The sequence below is a fragment of the Bison bison genome, unplaced genomic scaffold (assembly GCF_000754665.1).
Source record: "Bison bison bison isolate TAMUID 2011002044 unplaced genomic scaffold, Bison_UMD1.0 scf7180017864143, whole genome shotgun sequence".
In the NCBI taxonomy this organism is placed as follows: Eukaryota; Metazoa; Chordata; class Mammalia; order Artiodactyla; family Bovidae; genus Bison; species Bison bison.
In genome coordinates this window covers 6,364,993-6,383,619 of record NW_011494715.1, presented here as the reverse complement: position 1 = coordinate 6,383,619, position 18,627 = coordinate 6,364,993, and the positions used below count along the sequence as shown (strand labels likewise).

Genomic DNA, 18,627 nt, shown 5'->3' with positions numbered 1-18,627 from the left:
TCCCCGCGGCCTGCGAGGCCTCTTTGTTCCCGAATCGTGCTCTGCCGGCGGATGGGACTCGCGTCTAGTCCTGCGGACTCTACCAACCAGATCGATCGTTAAGGTCCGCTAAGTCCTAGACTCCAGACAAGAATTTCAGTGGGCACTTGGCTTGTCCTCAGCCAGTCCCCTCACCTTCGCGGCCTTAGCTGTCTTTTCATCGACTTTGCTCCTGTCCCGCTGTCTGTCCAAGGCTAATTCTACCTCCCCAAGGGCCTTGAATTCACTTTGGCCCTGTCTGTAAATCCATACTCCTTTCCCAGCTTCGGTAATCTCCTTCCACCATACACTACCCTCTGACAACACAGGTGTCCAAGGCTAAGTGAAATTTCACCTGTGCCTTGCTCCTGGGACAAGGTACCGCTCTATGCCTGCTCAGATCAGATTAGATCAGATCAGTCGCTCAGTCGTGTCCGACTCTTTTCGACCTCATGAATCACAGCATGCCAGGCCTCCCTGTCCATCACCAACTCCCGGAGTTCACTCAGACTCACGTCCATCAAGTCAGTGATGCCATCCAGCCATCTCATCCTCTGTCATCCCCTTCTCCTCCTGCCCCCAATCCCTCCCAACATCAGAGTCTTTTCCAATGAGTCAACTCTTCGCATGAGGTGGCCAAAGTACTGGAGTTTCAGCTTTAGCATCATTCCTTCCAAAGAAATCCCAGGGCTGATCTCCTTCAGAATGGACTGGTTGGCTCTCCTTGCAGTCCAAGGGACTCTCAAGAGTCTTCTCCAACACCACAGTTCACTATGCCTGCTACTTACAAATATTCCCAAAGGAAAGAACAGTTTACACTTGGGGGTCACTCAGAAGCAGCTTCATAAATTTGCAGGGTCCCTGGTGGCTCAGACGGTAAAGAGTCTGTCTACAACGTGGGAAACCTGGGTTCGATCCCTGGATCAGGAAGTTCCCTGAAGAAGGAAATGGCAACCCACTCCAGTACTCTTGGCTGGAAAATCCCATGGACAGAGGAGCCTGGTGTCCATGGGGCCCAAAGAGTCGGACACGACTGAGCGACTTCATTTTCACTTTCACTTTCACTTATGAGGGACCTCATACTTAGAAAGAATTTCAGATGGGAGGGAAGTTCAGGAGGGAGAAGACAGGTAAACCTATGGCTGATTCATGTTGATGTTTGGCAGCCTTAGTTGCTCACTAGCGTCCAACCCCTTTCGACCCCATGAACTGTAGCCCGCCAGGATCCTCTGTCCATTGGATTTTCCAGGCAAGAATACTGGAGGGGGTTGCCATGCCCTCCTCCAGGTTTGGCAGAAACCAAACTAATACGGTAAAGCAATTATCCTTCAATTAAAAATGAATGAAATTTAAAAAAAAAAGAATTTCAACAGCATTAAACCAAGCCTTTGACTCTTCTAAAGGGCTTCCCAGGTGGCTCAGTGGTAAAGAATCTGCCTCTTAATTCAGGAGATGCAGAAAACGTGGGTTTGATCCTTGGGTCGGGAAGATCCCCTGGAGTAGGAAATGGCACCCTACTCCAGTATTCTTGCCTGGGAAATCCCATGGTCAGAGGAGCCTGTCTGCTACAGTCCATGGGGTCACAAACAGTCGGGCATGACAACATGCACACACGCACACAGGTTATACACCCAGGATGTTGGCCTTGGCAGTACCCTTTACATCCTCAAGACTATGCCCTATAACCACTCCCCGCCCCCATCCTCACCATCCTAACTACCCCTCCCCGCCATGTTTGTCCAATGCATACAAGAAAGAACAGAGAATGTGTTCATTGTGGCTAGTTGTCAGAACTAGGGTTCCTTTCCTTGGTCAGCCATCTCCTTTAACTTCTTTGCAGTACTCACGTGGCTGATGTCTCTTTTCCTTATGAAACCCCCTTTCCTTTGGTTTCTGTGATGCCGCATCATTGGGTTCCCCTCCCTCTCTAATGCATTCCTTTAGGTGCTTTGCAGGCTCCCCTTCTCCTTCTATACTGCATCTGTGCACGTTCCTAAAGGTTAGTTCCCCAGTTCCTCTTTTCTGATTCCCTTGGAGAACTTACCATTTCAATCATCACCTTTGTGCATGTAACTCCCCAGCCTTAATCTCCAGCCCAGATTTCCCTCCCAAGCCCTAGTCTTGCTCTTCTAACTCTTAGGTATCCCGGCAACTCAAATGTCACAAGTCAAAACTTGAATGTTGGGAATTCCCTGTCAGGTGGTTGGAGGGCTTCCCAGGTGTCACTAGTGGTAAAGAATCTGCCTGCCAATATAGGAGACCTAAGAGACTCGGGTTCCATCCCTGGGTCGAGAAGATTCTCTGGAGAAAGGCATGGCAACCCACTTCAGTATTCTTGCCTGGAGAGTCTCATGGACAGAGGAGCCTGGCAGGCTCAGTCCATAGGCTCAAAAAGAGCTGGACAGGACTGAAGGGACTTAGCATGCACGCATGCCTGCAACCAGTGGTTAGGACTCTGAGCTCTCACTGTCAAGGGCAGTGGGTTTAATTTCTGGTTGGAGAAATAAGATCTCCAAGCAGCGCAGCAGGATCAATAAATAAACAATAAAAAATTGGGAGGGATTTCCCTAGTGGTCCAGTGGCTAAGATGCCATGCTCCCCATGCAGGGGTCCTGGGTCGCCTGGTCAGGGAACTAGATCCCACACGCCACAGCTAAGAGTTCTAGCGCTGCAAATGAAGACTGAAGCTCATACACACCTCAATTAAGACCCAGTGCAGCCAAATACATACATATTTTTTAAAATAATAATTAAAAAAAATTTTAAAGTTGAATATATTCTTCTTTGCCCCTTCTTTCTCTCCCTCTTTCTTTCTTTGTAAGAAATGAACAAAAATAAGCCAAACCTGGGACCCGTCTAAGTGCAGGGCCCGATACAATTACATAGCGGCACTGCCACAAAAGCAGCGCCCTTTCATAGAATCTCTTCACAATGTATTTTAGTCATTAGATAGGAAACTGGCAGATACAGATTAAGATCAAACCATGAAGTCAACATGACAAGCAATGACATAAATCACTTTGTTGATGCAGTGAGAACACAGTCACTTCTGTGACAGTCCGATCAGAGACGTATCGCCGGGGTCTAATACGGAGGAAACCGTGCACAAACCCAAACGGGAGGACAAGCCTATAGAATGGCCTGTAATATTAAAAAATGTCACAGCCGTGAAAGTAAAGGAAAATCACAGAGCTTTTCTAGATGGAAGGAGATTTGAGAGATGTAATAGCTGAGTGCACTGCGTGGCCCTATACTGTGCCCTTTGCTTAAGAAGGGCATTATATTGAGACAAGGGTGAAAGTCTTATCTCGAATATCTTGTACTATTCTTTCCGTATAAACTTTTTTTCTTATTTTTTTTTTGGCGGGGGAGGGCTGCACTGGATCTTCATTGCTGTGCTTTGGCTTGTCTAGTTGCAGTGCTCACACTCAGTAGCTGCAGTGCACGGGCTTAGTTGCTCTGCAGCACATGGGATCTTAGTTCCCAGACCAGGGGTCAGGATCGAACCCGTGTCCCCTGCATGGGAAGGTAGATTCTTAGCTACTGGACCAGCAGAGAAGTCCCTCTTTTGGTATAACTTTTCTCTAACTTTGAAATTATTGCAAAAGATAAAAAAAAACTTGCCATTACACACCCACCTCCAGATTAGCTTCTCCTCTAGGCATCTGTTAATAGCAGCAACCGTCTCCCAAGTGCCCGAGTTCAAAAATTTTGAGATCACCGTGGATTCCTCTCCCCTGCTGCTCTTTACCCCACCAACCAACCACTCACTGCTGCTGCTAAGTCACTTCAGTCGTGTCCGACTCTGTGTGACCCCGTAGACGGCAGCCCACTAGGCTCCCCCGTCCCTGGGATTCTCCAGGCAAGAATACTGGAGTGGGTTGCCATTTCCTTCTCCAATACATGAAAGTGAAAAGTGAAAGTGAAGTCGCTCAGTCATGTCCGACTCTCAGCGACCCCATGGACTGCAGCCTACCAGGCTCCTCCGTCCTTGGGATTTTCCAGGCACTAAGTGCTGTCAATTTTTTAAAAAAATATTGTTCACAAGGACTTCCCTGGTGGTCCAGTGGCTAAGACTCCTTGCTCCCAATGTAGGGTGCCAGGGTTCCATCCTTGGTCAGGGAACTGGATCCCACATGTTGCAACTAAGGGTTCCCATGACACAACTTTAAAAAAAAACAAACCCGTTTGTAGCAACTAAAAGACTGAAAATCCTGAGTGCTGCAACTACGATTTGGTGCAAATAAATAAATAAAAATGAAAACAAAAAAATATTGCTCACATAGCCACCTTTTAAATTAAACTTCCATTTTTGTTTGTTTGTTTGAATGACATTTCTTTCCTCACATAATTGTTTTAGGGAGTGCCTGTGAAAAGAATGTGTATAATGTAAAGCAGGGTAGATTAGATAGAAGGTCCTATTACTTCATCTCCAGTCTGGATTACTGCTGTTTACTGCTGTAATCTCCTAACTGGTCTTCTTGTCTTTGGTTGCTCCCTTCAACAACCCAGTGTGTATATGGTTACCAAAGTAATCTGCCTAAAAGCACACCTGTATCCTTGCCGGGCCTTACTTCCCACAGCTGACAGTGGGGCTTAATCCATTTTCTCTGGGAAGTCTGATGTGCCATGAGCTGAACCAAGGTGGTCTGCCCTTGTGACCCTTCCCCAATTCATAGAGAAAAGAACACTTAATGGGTAGAATTTCCTCAACTTGTAAGTCCCCCCCGCCCCATTTGTTTTTCTATAGTAAGGATCCAAACTCTTATCTGCTAGCATTGAAGTGTTAGTCGCTCAGTCATGTCTGACTCTTTGCGGCCCCATGGACTGTAGCCCGCCAGGCTCCTCTGCAATTCTCCAGGCAAGAGTACTGGAGTCAGTAGCCATTCCCTTCTCCAGGGGGGTCTAACCCCTGAAGAAGACCCAGGGATCGAACTGGTGTCTCCTGCATTGGCAGGCAGATTCTTTACTGTCTGAGCCACCAGGGAAGCCCATCTGCTCGCATTAACTGATGACAAACAGCAAGTAAATAATAAAAGATTTGGCAATTGCAGGTCATATTTATTTTAACAGCTTGGTTTTCTCCCAGGCACTCAGGCTGGTAGTTGCGATCATTACAATGTTAAAGATATGGTCTTTTTCTTTCTTAAAAATTGTTTCTCTTTGGGATGATGGAATGAAATATATCAAAATTTCATCATAGCACATTAGAGAAAACACCGCCCTCCCAAGTAAATACTTTGGCCTCTTCTTCAGAGTTTATTCAACCTTATCACTGCTACTCCCCTTCATGAATCCTTGACTTCAGAAAAAGTTTTCTAATCTCTGTTCACATTTGCTTTTTTCTTTCCTTCTTTGCATAAACAATTTTATCTCCCTGGAACTCTGTCCTGGCCCACGCCTTGCATATAAATCCCATCCAGCCTTAAAGGAACAAATCAACTCTCTACTTGGTGAAAACCTCTAAAATCATAATAATCTCTTGTTCTAACTCACAATTGTATGTTGCTATGAAAAGTGCATGGGAAAAAACCAGAATGGTATACAACAGTGTTCTTCAAACATAAAAGAGCATAAGAAATATCCGGGAATCTTTTTAATTAAAATTATTTATCTATTTGGCTACACTGAGTCTTAGTTGCCGCGTGTGGGATTTTTTTTTTTTTTTTAAGATGCAGCATCTTAAAAAGGGATCCCCGTAAAAAGGGATCTATAGTTGTGGCATGTGAGATCTACTTCCCTGACCAGGGATCTAACTCGGGCCCCCCGCATTGGTAGCAGGGAGTCTTAGCCACTGGACCACCAGGGAAGTCCCTCCAAATGTTTCTTTTCTATAAGAAACCTTCCTGTTACATTATAGTTCCCTTAATTGCAAGGATCCTGTTTGCCTTTAGAATCCTTTATGGAGTCTCAAAGAGAAACAACTTTTCTAAGTACAAAAGGATGGTATCTTTGTTAAATACACTGATGACAAGTGGATGGGGGCTCATGAAAAACTCAGTTATTAGTGTTTCAATGATTTATCAAGGGAGTAAATAAATAAATAAGTTGGGCTTTTCCACAAGACAATCTTGTAATAGAGTCATCATTCTCAACTCGGGGTGCATTTTCCTCCCAAAATTCTAGATCACCTTACGCACCCCGATTTTTATGCACTCTCCCAGAATCATCAGCACAGAGTCATAAGAGTGTCATATCCCCCTATTGGGGTTGAGAACCATCATAACAGGAATTGAAGGAGTTGGTGGTATTTGTTAAGATAAGGTTATTTCAGTCCTACTGGGTTAGAACTGCGCCTTTCTGAGAGTACATAACTTTTTAGTTCTTTGACAACTGATGAGTAAGGGAGCCTGCTAGGCAAAGTGGGGTAGAATATGCCGGGTCTAGGAGTTAACCTGCGTCTCCACGTTAGCAGGCAGGGCAGACCACCCCGACAGCTCACCCGCTCTTGCACAAGCATTTCTAGACCACCTGAGCTTCCACTTATGTGCGATGGTGCACTCAGGAGAAGGCAGAGCCTCTCATTCCCAGCTTCTGCCACTCAATGGCACCTGTGTATTTTTCCTTACAGTACACACACTGTTTTTTTTTTTTTTTTTGGCCATACCGCTCAGCATGTGGGATTTTATTTATTCATTTATTTGGCTGCACTGAGTCTCAGTTACAGCACTCAGGATCCTAGTTCCCTGATCACTGAACCCGTGCCCCCTTCATGAGAAGCGCAGAGTCTTAACCATGGACTCCCAGGGCAGGCCCCAGATTATTTTTTTCTTATTCCTCACAGGTAGGATTTTTGGGGAAGCAAATCTCTTCCTCTGTAAGGAAACTGAGAAATTAAATGATGCCCCCACCCACCCACAACCATGAAGCCGAGTGGAGCAACCCTATCATAAGTGCCTAAGACCCCTCCTGCCCCATCTCGTGTTTAGGAAATAAATGAGACAGCCTCAGCGGCTGAGTGTGAGGTGCTGGCAGAACACCCAAAGCACAAACACCCTATAAATCGGGGGAAAAAGAGGATGACGTGAGGGATGGTGGCTGTCCTCTAGGAGAGAGATTTGGGAGTCGTCATCATAATTGGGTGAAGCTGACAGAGCTGAGCACCTCTCAGGCAAAACCTCAAGAATGTCCACGGAGTCAACAGAAGGTCACTGCAGATTCAAGGAACAGACCACGATTAAGGCACGGACCCCATGGACTGTAGCCTGCCAGGCTCCTCTGTCCATGGGATTTTCCAGGCAAAAATACTCCTGGAAAAAAAAAAAAAAAATACTCCTGGGTTGCCATGCCCTCCTACAAGGGATCTTCCCAACTCAGGGATCAAACCTGAGCCTCCTGCTTCTCCTGCACTGGCAGGCGAATACTTCACCGCTGAGCCACCCGGGAAGTCCCGTGAGTGGAATGAACACCCTTATAAAGGAGACCCCAGAGGTGAGGACACAGGAAGGAGGTATGGGGTCTGACCAGACACGGAATCTGCGGCACCTTGATCTCGAACTCCAGCCACCAGAACTGGGAGGAATAAATGTCTGTGGTTTTTAAGCCCCTTGATCCACAGTATTTTGCTTTGGCAGCCCAGACTGGACTGAGACACCATGAGAGTAAAATTGCCACGAGGTGAGGGCTGAGACCGGGTTTCCTGGTTTAAGGAGAGGAGGGAGGTATTAAAGAACAAAAGAGAGATACACATGGAACTTGCAAGAAAGTGTTTAGTGAAATGAAGGAGAGGAATAGGGCTGAGTCCAGTGATAACGGTGTAAAGACGAGTGGTTACGTGTGGGGCGAAGCATGTAAGGCACCCGAAAGACACTAAACTGAGATAGTGTGGTCCCAGCACCAAAGTGGACGGAACCAGGAGCCCAGATGGGTGGGACACTGGTCGTAGCAGGGGCCATGCTCAGAAACTGTGGCTCTCTCCCTCACCAACATGCATGATACACGGTCACGAGGGTCTTCACTTCTCCAAGGCACCTTGGCAAGAGATAAGGCTGTACGTGAAACTGGGCTTAAAGACACCTCTCTCTCTGTCCCTTTTTAAAATTAATTCTTCCATTTTTAAATGTTATGTTTTAGTAGAATTAAGTAGATTCATATTGTTGTGCAACCTCCAACATCATCCATCTCCAGAACTTTTTCATCTTCCCAAAGCGAAATTCAGTATCTATTAAGTACTTGGTGGGACTTCCCTGGTGGCCCAGCCATAAAGAATCTGCCTTGCAATGCAAGGGACGCAGGTTCAATCCCTGGTTGGGAAACTAAGGTCCCACATGCTTCGGATCAACTAAGCCCATGCACCGCAATTAGAGTCTGTGCACCAAATCGAAAGATCCTGCGTGGCACCATGCAGATTGCATATGTCGCAACTAAGACCCCACACGGCCAAATAAACAAATAACTTAAACGATACAGTCTTGGTTTTAAAAATAAAAATAAATGCTTGGTACCCCTGGTAACCCCCATTCTACTTTCTGTCTCTATGAATCTGACCACTCTAGGGACCTCCAATAAGTGGAACCACATGCTGTCTTTTGCCATCCACATTACAGCATGTGTCAGAAGTGCTTTCCTTTTTAAGGCTTGATACTGTTCCCTCGTATGTTACGGGCTTCCCTGGTGGCTCAAGAATCTGCTTGCCAATGCAGGAGACCCAGGTTCAATTGCTGGGTCGGGAAGATCCCCCGGGGAAGGCAATGGCAACCCACTCCAGTATTCTTGCCTGGAGAATCCCATGGACAGAAGAGCCTGGCGGGCTACAGTCCATGGGGTCGCAGAGTTGGACATGGCTGCGCACATGTTGCACTGCATTTTGTTTATCCATTCATCTGTCAGTGGATACTTGGGTTGCTTCCGCCCTTTGGTTATTGCAAATAACACTGCTATTAACATGGGTGTACAAACAGCTCTCTGAGTGGCCGCTTTCCATTCTTTTGGGAATATACCCAGAAGCGAAATTGCTTGGATCGTATGGTAATTCTATGTTTGATTTTTTTGAGGAACCACCATACTGTTTTCCATAGCAGTGGTCGTTTTACCTCCCCCCCCCGCCAGCAACACAGGAAACTTCCAATTTCTCCACATCCTTGCCAACACTCGCTATTTTGTGTTTTTAATAAGAACCATACTGATGGATATAAAGTGGTTGGTTAGTTTTTTTAAACAAATGCTTCTTCCTTAGATTATAAATTCTTCAAAAATTATGTGAATATTAGTTTGATTCAAATGGAATCGAAGGCTTGAGCTGAAAGAAGATTTTCCTAAGTGTGGCGGTGTAAATATTCAAAACTCCCCCAAATTAGTTTAAAAACGTTTCTATCAATGTCTGTCCTGTCTCAGGCTCCAAGACCTGAACTCAGATCAGTGGGGAAGGAGCGCCCTCTTGTGTCCTTTCTCTGCCAGTGTCAGTGACTAAAGAAGGTAGTGGAGAAAGGACCGTTTCACTCCAAGGACAACAAACGCCAGTCACGTGTCTACTGGGTAAAAGAACTTGTGAAAACACGGACAGAGTGAAACTAGGGTCTTTTAAAGAAATCCCAATCTAGAAGGGGTAGAGGAACAAAATACATGCAGAAATAACAATAGAAGGCTATGCAAAATGGATGGATTATCTATTAAGACTCTGCAGGAATTCGGTCAAGAGTCACATCAAAATACAAGTGTGGCTGGTTACACAGGAGCTCGGGTTGGCTCTCGGGTTTCTTTTAAGGCTCCAGTTCTAGAAGGTCCCTGACCTAGGAGGGCAGCCTCCCTGTCGGGACCCCTTTCATGGCTGTCAGTTTTCCAGAGTCGCTTCGGAGGTTTAGACAAGCTCGCTGTACACTCCCATCTTTGGGAGGGAGGCCCTGGAGACTCCTTCTGTGGTCCTTTCTTTCGTGTAGTATCCTGCTCATGCCTACCTGTCTCTTGAGTTTCATCTCCTTCCCCCAACCCTCTGGGCTTCCCTGGTGGCTCAGATGGTAAAGAATCTGCCTGCAATGAAAGAGACCCAGGTTCGATCCCTGGGTGGGGAAGATCCTCTGGAGAAGGAAATGGCAACCCGCTCCAGTATTCTTGCCTGGAGAATTCCATGGACAGAGGAGCCTGGTGGGCTTGCAAAGAGTCAGACACGACTTAGCAACTAACACACAATCCCAACCTCCCTAAACAGGCTGTCGATGGGCACACTGTCTCCATAGCCTTGATGCTCACAAAGATAATTATACAGAAAGTACGGCTTTCAGAGTTTTGCGGGTTTCATCACTGTGGGGACCAGTTACAGAGGATGAAGATGCTCTCTTGCAAACCTTGCTCCATCAGGCAAGCAGCCTTCAACTGGCCTCTTAGGGCCCTGAAGGAGACAGTCCTTACCTTGTCTGCATCCTGCTGGACTGCTAAATAAAGACAGAATCAAGGCATGGCAGTACATGGAACACATATCCAACTGGGTAGAAACTAGGGAACTCACTGGTGGAAAGAGCTGTTCTTCAGAGTCAGACACAGGTGGGTTTTAATTTTTTTTTAATATATCTTTTTAAAAAATTTACTTATTTAATAATTTTGGGCCATACCCTGTAGCGTGTGTGATCTTAGTTTCCTGACCAGGGATCGAGCCCACACCTCCTGCACTGGGAGGTGGAGTCTTTTTTATGTATTTATTTTGGCTGCACTGGGTTTTCACTACTGCATAGGCTTTTCTCTAGTTGTGGTGAGTGGGGGCTACTCGCTAGTTGCGGCGCACACGCTTCTTACTGCGGTGGGTTTTCCAGTTGGGAAGCGTAGGCTCTAGGACGCACAGGCTTCGGTAGTTGTGTTCTGCGGCTTGTGGAATCTTTGCCGACCAAGGATCGAACCCGTGTCCCCTGCATTGGCAGACGGACTTTTAACCACTGGACCACCAGGGAAGTCCCCACAGCTGGGTTTAAAGCTCAGCTCTGCTGCTCTGTGTCTGTGGCCCCCAGGGCATGTTAGTTTATCCCCGTTCAGCAACTCTGAGATGGGAATAACAGTCCCCACCTTCCTCTCTGGTAAGATTTTCGTGAAGCTTAAACAAGACAGAGTACACAGACCTTGAGGAAGTATCTAGCGTCATAAATGTCCCTCTGCTTCCCCCTCTCACCACAAACCTCCTCTCCAACCTGAGCACGCCGAAAGTCTCCTGGCTGCATGGGCCGGAGACCTCTGGGGCAGCTGCACAATAACTGAGATTTTAGGTCACCAAGAGCTGTCTGGGAAGCAGAAGAAAGGCTGCTTTGTTTTGTATTCTCACGCAGGGTGCAGTGGGGAAGGTATTTCCAAACCGTCTAAATTACTTCCCAAGACTTTTTCCAGTTGCCCAAGCCAGCAACCTGGGAGTCATCCTTGACTGCTCCTTCTCTCTCACCTCCCAAACATGTATTTCTAAGGCCTGTTACTCCTCCTTAAGACATTGCAAATCCTCCGGGTCTCTCCATCTCCCCACATCGTTTTACTTTCGCTCTCCATCGCTGTTCCCTGAAAAACCACCACAGCTTCCTGAATGGCCCTCAATATCGTCCCTCTTCCTCATCACCCAGCAGATAGAGCTCTTTCTAAATGCAAGTCTCTGGGGATGATGGGAGAAGGTGGGACATTGGGACTGACACTTATAAACTACTGATTTGCATGCACACCTGCTAAGCCCTTCAGTCGTGTCCGACTCTTTGCGACCCCGTGAACTGTAGCCCACCAGGCTCGTCTGTCCGTGGGATTCTCCAGGCAAGAATACGAGAGCGGATTGTCATGCCCTCCTTCAGGGGATCTTCCTGAATCAGGGATTGAACCTGTGTCTCTTAGTCTCCTGCATTGGCAGGCAGGTTCTTTACCACCACCACCACCTGGGAAGCCCCACACTATGATACTATATATAAAATAGATAACTAATGAGAATCTTCTATAGAGCACAGGGGACTCTACTCAGTGCCCCGTGGTGACCTAGATGGGAAGGACATCCAAAAAAAGACAGCAAGGAGATCCAAACCAGTTAATCCTAAAGGACATCAACCCTCAATATTCATTGGAAGGACTGATGCTGAAGCTCCAATACTTTGGCTACCTGAAAAGCCAAACTCACTGGAAAAGACCCTGATGCTGGGAAAGATTGAAGGCAGGAGGTGAATAGGTTGACAGAGGATGAGATGGTTGGATGGCATCACTGACTCAATGGACATGAGTTTCAGCAAACTCCAGGAGATGATGAAAGACTAGGAAGCCTGGTGTGCTTCAGTCCATGGGGTCGCAAAGAGTCAGACACGACTGAACAATAATATGTACAGCAAAGTATATAGCAGAAACTTACACAACATTGTAAAGCAGCTACACTCTGATAAAAATTTAAAAATAAAGTCACACTGCAGATTACAGAAAATAAATAAATATTACAATAATTTGCTATAGGAAAAAAAAAATCTGGTCTCAGCAAGTTGCTCCCCTACTTAAGATCACTTACTGATTACTTGCTTCCCTGGCAGCTCAGTTGGTAACGAATCCGCCTACAATGCAGGAGACCCTGGTTGGATTCCTGGGTGGGGAAGATCCCCTGGGGAAGGGATAGGCTACCCACTCCAGTATTCTTGGGCTTTCCTGGTGGCTCAGGTGGTAAAGAATCTGCCTGCAACGCAGGAGATCTGGGTTCAGTCCCTGGGTTGGGAAGATTCCCCTGGAGGAGGGCATGGCAACCCACTCAAGTATTCTTGCCTGGAGAATCCCCATGGACTGTGTAGTCCACGGGGTCCAAAGAGTCAGACAGACTGATCAAGGAAGCACAGCACAGCAGCACTGAGTACTCAGCTAGCTCCAAAAGAAAGCCTTACCTCCTGAGCATGGCTCGGTTCCTGTTTGGGCTCCTGCCTTTTTTCCAGCTTTTTTCCCATCAGCCCTGCTGCAACCCTCCTCCTCCATGCACCAGCTCTACTGTACTATTGACACCTCTACATATAAGGCTCAGCGATCCCGAGCTTTCCCAGATGTGGGATTTTTAGTGCTAAAACCAGGACAGCCCCAGGCAAACAGGATCCTGGTCACCCTAGTTCTGTGTATCATCTTCCTCAATCCTGAATGCTCCCCCTTGTCTGTCCCGCCCCGTGTTTACTATCCAACGCCTCACCTCTGTTTCTGCTTGCACATCACTTCTGCAGCCCCCAGGGAGTGGTTTACTCGTCCTATCTAGGCGCTCTGGGGCTTCCCAGGAGGCATGGAACAGAAAGTGACAGTGTTAGTCGCTCAGTCGTGTCCTGACTCTTTTGTGACCCCATGGACTGCAGCCCACCAGGCTCCTCTGTCCATGGAAATCCCAGGCGAGAATACTGGTACCCATGCCCTCCTCCAGGAGATCTTCCTGACCTGGGGATAGAACCCAGGTCTCCCGCATTGTAGGTGAAATCTTTACCATCTGAGCAACCAACGGTGCTAGTGGTAAAGAACCCGCTGCCAATTCAGGAGACCCAAGGGATCCCTGGGTCTGGAAAAGGAAATGGCAACCCACTCCAGTAGTCTTGCCTGGAGAATCCCATGGATAGAGGAGTCTGGTGGGCTACAGTCCATGGGGTCTCGAAGAGCCGAACATGACCAAGTGACAGCACAAATGCTCAAGTTCTCCTGGCAGCAACCACTGTGTTCGAAGAGCTACTCTGTCTCTCTTCAAGTTATAAACTCATTAAACAATGAGGCTTTTTTTTTTTGTTTTCCTTTTACCTATAATCTCAGAGCCTAGCGGAGATTCTGGTGCACAGTAGGTGTGCAATGAAGTTTTCTTGATTTAATGACTATCAGTATCAAGGTATCAAGTGTCATCTATTTCATATCACTACGCAGGATGTTATGGACTGAATGTTTGGCTCCCCTCCAAAACTCATATGTTGAAGTCTTAACCCCCAGAGGGGCTGTATTCGGACGTGGGGCCTTTAAGGAAATGCATGAGTGTGTGCTAAGTCGCTCAGTCATCTCCAACTCTCTGCGACCCCATGGACTGCAGCCTGCCAGGCTCCTCTGTCCATGGGATTTTCCAGGCAAGAATAATGGAGTGGCTTGCCATTTCCTCCTCCAGGGGATCTTCTTGACCCAGGGATCAAGCCTGTGTCCCAATGCAGGGGGCCTGGGTTTGATCCGTGGTCAGCAAACTAGATCCTACATGTTGCAACTAAAGATCCCACATCCCACAACTAAGCCCTGGTGTGGTCAAATAAATTAAAAAAAAAATTCAAGTAACGCTAAATTCAACACTACACTTTTAAAACAGCACATGCAGATTGAGCCTATTCCTGTTACACTCACTCTATCTGTGTAGCTCTCTATCCATCCTTCTATCTGTATTTGTTATAATGGTGTTCACCAATTGTGGATATTTGTAGTATTTCTGTGACCATAAAATCAAGATGATTTGAACTTAGGGAAAAAAAGAAGAGACACCAAGAGATCGCTCTCTCTCCCCCTCCCTCCATCCCCTCGCTTTTTCCCCCTGCAAAGTCACCCAGGAAAGACCGTGTGAGCACACACTGAAAAGGCAACCCAAAGGGAGCTCTCAGCAGACATCCACCCTGTCAACACTGGGTCTCAGGCTTCCAGCCTCCAGAGTGGTGAGAAAACAAATTTCTGTTGTTGAAGCCACCAGCCTATGGTATTTTGTTATGGCACCCCCAGCGAGATAACACAGAGGACGTACCCAGTTCATATAACCATGCTGGGTGCGGTAACCATTGATGGGTGCGGTCACACAGGCACTCTCCTGAGGCAGAGAGCTGAGCTGCTTTCTATTCCGAAATAGTTCCAGTAATACTTCCCATCCTATTTTAAGAACATAAGTGTTCAACATGACAAGATTGACAAACCTATTTTTCTATCATTCTGCTTTACTTCTGCAAACAAGTATCTTAGAATAGTAACTTCTGGGACTGGAAATGGTTACATGAATACTTGGTTCAGTTTTGAATGTATGACTAATATTTTTTGCAGCTAAGTAGCATTTTCTGTCTTCTGATGACACTTTAAAGCCCATTTATGTTACCTGAGTATGCATAATTAATTCCTCCTTTGGAAATGGCTTTGTTTTCTCCACTGAGCTGGTGATTCTTCATCGTCCCACTCAAATTCCACTGCTCCCCTCCCACCCCTGGCCACATTTGTCAGCCTGTTCCCTGCCTCAAAGCCTGCCGTCTACAAGCTGTAGCCCCCAGGCTTCGCTGTTCTCAGTTCCTGTTTCTCAGCTCTTGACCAAGGGAAGCACTATCAGAGTGTGAAGGGAGGAGTGTGAAGGGTGCGGAGAGAGAGGGGTGGGTCTTCTCCCTCCCTCCCTGCCAGAGCCTGGTCTCCACCATGGGTGCCTTCCTCTGTCATACAGAACCCACGCTGGGCGGCCCCTCTCCTATGACCACAGCTCTGGATGGGTTCTAGGAATAGCACACCCTTTCTCTTTTGTTTCTCCAGGCCCAAGGATGATAGAGGCTTCTGCTGTCAATAGTTCCCAGTGGCTTCTCCATTCATCTTGATTCTTTTTACCTTGCCCACAGTGTGAGTTAAGGGTTGAGTTGTAACCCCTGCCCCCCATTCCTATATTGAAGTTCTAACCCCCAAGATCTCAGAATGTGACTGTCTTAGGACAGTGTCTTCAAAAAGGTAATTAAAGTTAAACAAAGTCATACTAATCCAACCTGACTTGTGTCCATATAATAAGAGGCCCAGGTGGCACTAGTGGTAAAGAACCCGCCCACCAATGCAGGAGACATCAGAGATGTGGGTTCGATCCTTGGGTCTGGAAGATCACCTTGGAGGAGGGCATGGCAACCCACTCAAGTATTCTTGCCTGGAGAATCCCATGGACAGAGGAGCCTAGCGGACTACAGTCCATGGGGTGGCAAAGAGTCGGCCACAACTGAGCAACTTAGCATATACACAGTGAGAAGATTAGGACATTGGCATGCAGAGAAGGAAGACAGTCTGTGGGGACACAGGGAGAAGGCAGCCGTCTGCAAGCCAAGGAGAGAGGCCTCAGAAGAAACCAACCCTGCCCATATCTTAATCTTGGACTTCCCAGCCTCCAGAAAATAAATGTCTGTTGTTTTTAAGCCACTCATCAATGGTGGTGGTGGTCTAGTCACTCAGTCGTGTCCAACTCTTTGTGACCCTGTGGGCTGTAGCCCACCAGGCTCCTCTGTCCATGGGATTTCCCAGGCAAGAATACTGGAGTGGGTTGCCATTTCCTTCTCCAGGGCATCTTCCCAACCCAGGGATCAAACCCAAGTCTCCTGCATTGCATGCTGTTTCTTTACCTCTGAAACATCAGGGAAGCCCACTTATCAATGGTACTTTTGTTACAGCAGCCTAAACGGACTAAGGCTTTGTTACAGCAGCCCCACCAAAACTGACACCACGGTCAATCGTCCCATCACTAAACTGCTTGTGGAGCCTTGGGGATGTGATGGTTATAACCTTCTCGGACCTTGTCTCACACAGCCAACTTCACCAAGGATCCTGTCATATGTCCCTTTATCCACTCCACAGTATCTATCATCACATTCCTAAGTTTATAAATATGTCAATGTTTGTGCGGTGAATACCTGTTCCTGAAATACTGCAGGACTCACTTTCACAATAAGGTTCCTAAGCCGTTTCTAAGCAAGGATCCACGTGACATCCAAGTCTCTGTGTAGAGCATCTTGTCGTTTTTGGAAAAATCTTTTCACATTTTTTCACATCAGCTGCTGCGGGAAGGCCTGGGGTGATGACTGAAGTCCAGAGAGCCTCTGGAGATGCCGTGTGAGAGGTTTTGTTGCTGCTTCAGTGGCTGGGAGGCCCAGTGGCTGGTGAGGAAGCCAAGCAAGGTGAGCTGGGACGTGTAGGGAGGCCCTGGGTTCTGCATTTAAGGAGCTCTAGGGAGAAAAAAGATACCGCTGGAGTGAGAGTTGTTAGAACAGCAGAAAAAGCTATCTAATTCAACTTATTTAAGGAATATAAAGGGCTTCCCTAGAGGCTCAGTGGTAAAGCATCCACCTGCCAAGCAGGAGATGTGGGTTTAATTCCTGGGTCGGGAAGATACCCAGGAGAAAGGAATGGCAACCCACTCCAGTGTTCTTGCCCGGAGAATTCCACGGACAGAAGAGCCTGGTGGACTACAGTCCACAGGGTTGCAAGAGTCGGACACACCTAGTTACTTAACCAACGACAAAGTAGTATAAAACAATTTTATAAAATCGTAGGACGGGATGGGATTTATTGAGACGTCCCAGTCTCACCACCTTCCCCCTCATGCAACCCCTCAAGCATTGAGTTACTCCTAATAAATACATTTCTTTGTATCCAAAGCACTTTCACAACCACATTTCATCTGAGCCTCAAGGAAATTGTGTGAGGTAGATAGGGAGGTATTAACGTCTCCATTTTACAAATAAATGAAATCGAAGAGCAGGTAGTTGAAATGCCAGCGTTCAAGGAGCTAAAAGGTGTTAGAGCTGGGCCTGGAGACTCGTGATCCTCAGACCAGGTGGGTATTGATAGAGTTCCCATCGTTTACCCTCCCTGCTAATCTGGGCATGCGCACTAAAGACTGCTGTCACACGTGGACATGCCATCCAAAACTCACAGCGAGGAAGGACTTCTCAACATCTGGCCGTGAGCAGAAAAGGCAGAGGAAGGGAGAGAGCAAGAGAAAGACATAATACAAGCTGATTTACAGGGAACAGGACGGGGCACATGCACCCTTATCTCAGCCCCAACTGGGCAGAGCAACACAGGAGAGCAAGCAGATGGACAGAGGCTGAGCCTCTCCGAACACGGTCCCCCTCCCAACTCCATATTCAGCTGGCAGGCCCCAGGAGTCAGGTCATCCGTTACCTCCCTCTAATGCTCTGATGGGTGTGTTTGCAACACACAGGGTTTCCATTAATCTGGGGAAAATGCTACTTTAGGCTTTCACTGAATCAGAAATTGCTGCAGCCATGACTGCTGTTTCCCGTGAACTGGGTCCCTCTTCCTCCACAGAGATGCCCCACACAGGCTGGTCTCGCCTGCACCCTCCACCTGCCATCTCTCTCTCTCTATTTTTTAAATTGGAGGATAATTGCCTTACAATGTTGTGGTGGTCTCTGCCATACATCCATGTTAATCAGTCATAATTATATATATATATATATCCCTACCCTCTGGAGCCTCCCTCCCCCTTCATCCCACCCTTCTAGGTCATCACAGAGCTCCAGGTTGGACTCCCTGTGCTATATAGCAGGCTCCCACAAGCTATGAGCATACATGGGACTTCCTTGGTGGTTCAAATGGTAAAGAATCTGCCTGCAATGCAGTAGACTCAGATTTGATCCCTGGGTTGGGAATATCTCCTGGAGAAGGGAATGGCAACCCACTTCAGTATTTTTGCCTGGGAAATCCCATGGACAGAGGAGTCTGACGGGCTGCAGTCCATGGGGTCTCAAAGAGTCAGACACGACTGAGTGACTTTGAGAGTGAGTGAGTGTATATATATCAATGCTACTTTCTCAACTTGTCCTAGCCTCTCCTTCCCCCGCCGTGTCCACAAGTCCATGCCCTGCATCTGGATCTCCATTTCTTCTCTGGAAATAGGTTCATCAGTACTGTTTTCCTAGATTCTGTATATATGCTGAGTCACTTTGGTCGTGA

At 47.2% G+C, this 18,627-nt stretch overlaps 1 protein-coding gene across 1 annotated transcript in view; it reads right to left on the bottom strand.

Moving 5' to 3' along the window:
- Positions 1–16,305: 16,305 nt before the first annotated feature.
- FBXO16 (F-box protein 16) overlaps positions 16,306–18,627 on the bottom strand; it is a 61,915-nt gene continuing 59,593 nt past the window's right edge. Inside the window, exon 8 of the mRNA XM_010840289.1 lies at positions 16,306–16,871. Coding sequence (XP_010838591.1) covers positions 16,692–16,871 — 180 coding nt within the window. The 3' untranslated portion in view covers positions 16,306–16,691. The remainder of the gene's footprint in view (positions 16,872–18,627) is intronic.